The 3,281-nt window shown below is 44.8% G+C and overlaps 1 protein-coding gene across 1 annotated transcript; it reads left to right on the forward strand.

Moving 5' to 3' along the window:
• Window positions 1-325: 325 nt before the first annotated feature.
• Window positions 326-1,327, forward strand: TAS2R38 (taste 2 receptor member 38). Its single transcript, XM_060155939.1, is given in 3 exon segments — window positions 326-869; window positions 872-1,058; window positions 1,060-1,327. Coding segments are annotated over 3 exon segments (999 nt in total).
• Window positions 1,328-3,281: the final 1,954 nt, after the last annotated feature.

Raw genomic sequence — 3,281 nt, forward strand, 5'->3', positions numbered from 1 at the left:
CATCCCTCATGCCAGGCCATGGTCCTCTGGGAAGGCTGTTGTTACAGAAACACCTGGGTTTATTCAAAGCTTCTGCATCACCCAAGAGATAGAACCATCACTCTTCTACTCTTATGATGAGCCTTTGTGTGTATCCAAGAGATATTCTAAAGCAACAATATCCCTCTAAGTTTACTGTCAGAACGTTTTATGCACTCACTCTGGGATAGCTCTAGAGCAAGAGCTGGATGTCTTGTAAAGGAAAGGTCGTGGCTCAGAATGTACACTTACCCTTCTCTGCTGGGCGGTGTTTGAGTCTTAGATTAGCCAAGTAAGAAGAGACATCATGGTGACTCTGACTGCCACTGTAACTGTGCCCTATGAAGTCAGGAATGCATTTCTGTTCTTTTCAGTCCTGGAGTTTGCAGTAGGGATCCTGGTCAATGCCTTCATTTTCTTGATGAATTTTTGGGTCGTGGTGAGGAGGTGGCCACTGAGCAACTGTGATCTTGTCCTGCTGAATCTCAGCCTCACCTGGCTTTTCCTGCACGGGCTGCTCTTTCTGGATGCCATCCAGCTTACCCACTTCCAGTGGATAAAAGACCCGCTGGGCCTCTGCTACCAGACCATCCTCATGCTCTGGATGCTCGTAAATCAAGCTGGCCTCTGGCTCATCACTTGCCTTAGTCTCCTCTACTGCTCCAGGACTGTCCATTTCTTTCACACCTTCCTCCTCCGCTTGGCAAGCTGGATCTCCAGGAAGATCCCCCAGATGCTCCTGGGTGCTACTTTTTCCTCCTGTGTCTGCACTGTTCTCTATTTGTGGGACTTTTTCAATAGATCTCACTTCTCAGTTGCAACCATGCTACTCATGAATAACAATACTCAATTGAGAAACTGAGAAAACTCAATTTCTATCATTCCTTCCTCTTCTGCAGCCTGGGGTCCACCCCTTCTTTCTTGCTTTTTCTGGTTTCTTCTGGGGTGCTGATTGTCTCCCTGGGGAGGCACATGAGGACAAGGAGGGCCAAAACCAGAGACTCTCGGGACCCCAGCCTGGAGGCCCACATCAAAGCACTCGGGTCTCGTCTCTTTCTTCTGCCTGTATATGGTATCCTTCTGCGCTGGCTTCATCTCGGTGCCTTTGCTGATGCTGTGGCACAACAAGATCGGGGTCATGGTCTGTGCAGGGATACTGGCAGCCTGCCCCTCGGGGCACACAGTCATCCTGATCTCAGGCAATGCCAAGCTGAAGAGAGCCGTGGAGACCATTCTGCTCCGGGCTCAGAGCAGCCTAAAGGTAAGGGCGGAGCGCAAGGCAGATCCCAGGATGCCAGATCTATGTTGAGAGTGGACACGAAACGGGCTCTTCATAACTATGCCTCTGATTGTTCATAAAGCCTTCAGAAACCGATTCCAATTTCTTTTCTAAAGTATAACTCCAAGTCTCTCTACTTTACATCCATGATCCCACCCACAGTAGAATAAAATAATTGAAGCTCTACACATGGCCTAGGCAAGTATAATGGCATTGGTTGTCTAGGTGTGTCTTGATAAAATGAACAAAATAGAGAAGTGAAGTGCTCAGTGTAAATTCTTTGTATACTATAGCTTACTAGTGCTTGATATGAGCCAAACCATGAGAAATCACCTCTTACGAAATGATATCTAAATCCCAAGATAGCATGGTTGGTTTTTCACATGACTGCTATTTCTTAACATGAGTGCTAGTGGGACTTCCCCGGTGGTCCGGTGGTTAAGACTCCGGGGCCCTGGATTCGATCCCTGGTCAGGGAACTAGATCCCGCGAGCCGCAACTAAGATCTGGCACAGCCAAATAAATAAATATTAAAAAAAGGTGCTAGCATATAATATTTAAACATATTCACTACTATGGCAATTATATTATCCTCCTCAAGCTCCACAATATTCATGGAAACACAGATATGAAAAGACAAACTTGGAAGAAAAAGGTGTCATCACTTCAGCTTCAAGAGGTACTACATGAAAACGCCTACAGGAACCAGAGGATGGGTCATTTTGCCTGAAAATGCACTGATTCAGAAATGTACATTCACCTGCTTTAGAGTGGGAGCAAAAGACGGGTAGATACTTGCTCAGTGGGTGCCTGTGTGTGTCTCCTGGCTCTACTCCACTTGCTCATGAGGACAGTGCTTTGCCTGGTGCCAAGCACCGGTCAGTCTAGTTGGGGAACCTACCAAAATAGCCTCGCTAAAAGGCCTATTTGTGGAGACCGGCATTCTCTGCCTGCCTGCCAGGAATCTAGCCGGGAAGGCTTTCCTCAAATCACATCCTAAATGGCTCAGCAGAGAGCAAGGTATACCAGACATAGATCTTTATGGGCTTCAAACCAGCCCAGCCTGGTTCTGCCAGCTGTGGGTGCTGCCGAGTTCTGCTTCCTCCTCCCAGGACCTGTTCTTGATAACTCCACTCCCTCCTCTCAGTTTTCCCAAATTACCCTTTTTGCCACCTCCAATGGCTGCAAAATTTATGCCTTCATCTGGTGTCCTTTCCTTGGTGGACACCAAAGTTGTCCTAGGTTTTCCTCAAAGACAGTGGTCTCCCTACTCTTGGCTTCACATTAAAATTGCCCGGGGAGCTTTTAAAATCTCGATGCCCAGGCCATTAGGAGTGGAATTACTGTGTCATAAAGTTGATGTACATTTAGCTTTACAAGAAACTGCTAGAGTTTTCCAGAGCGATTCTAGCATTTCATGCTCCCATCAACAGTGTAGGAGAGTTGTTCTACATTTTCACCACATTTGGTATTGTCAGTCTTTTTTAATTTGGGCCATTCTAGTGGAGGTGAATGGTATCTCGATCTCGTTGTGGTTTTAATTTGCATTTGCCTGACAACTAGTAATATGGAGCACCTTTTCATGTGGTCCATGGCCATTTGAACACCTTCTATTATAAAGCTACTATTTGACTTGTTTGCCCCTTTTTTTAATATTCAGTTGTCTTTTTATTATTTCTTTGTAGAATTTTATTGATCTGCAGCATTTGTGTGTATGTTCTTAAAATATATATATATATATATAATATTCAGCCTGTAAAAAACTAAAAATAGAGTTACCATATGATCCAGCAATCCCACTCCCAGACATATATACAGAAAAGATGAAAACTCTAATTCAAAAAGATACACGAACCCCAATGTTCACAGCAGCACTATTTACAATAGCCAAGACATGGAAGCAACCTAAATGTCCACTGACAGACGAATGGATAAATAAGATGTGGTATATATATAAATACAATGGACTATTACTCAGTCATAA

Source organism: Lagenorhynchus albirostris, chromosome 8 (genome assembly GCF_949774975.1).
Source record: "Lagenorhynchus albirostris chromosome 8, mLagAlb1.1, whole genome shotgun sequence".
NCBI classification, from domain to species: domain Eukaryota; kingdom Metazoa; phylum Chordata; class Mammalia; order Artiodactyla; family Delphinidae; genus Lagenorhynchus; species Lagenorhynchus albirostris.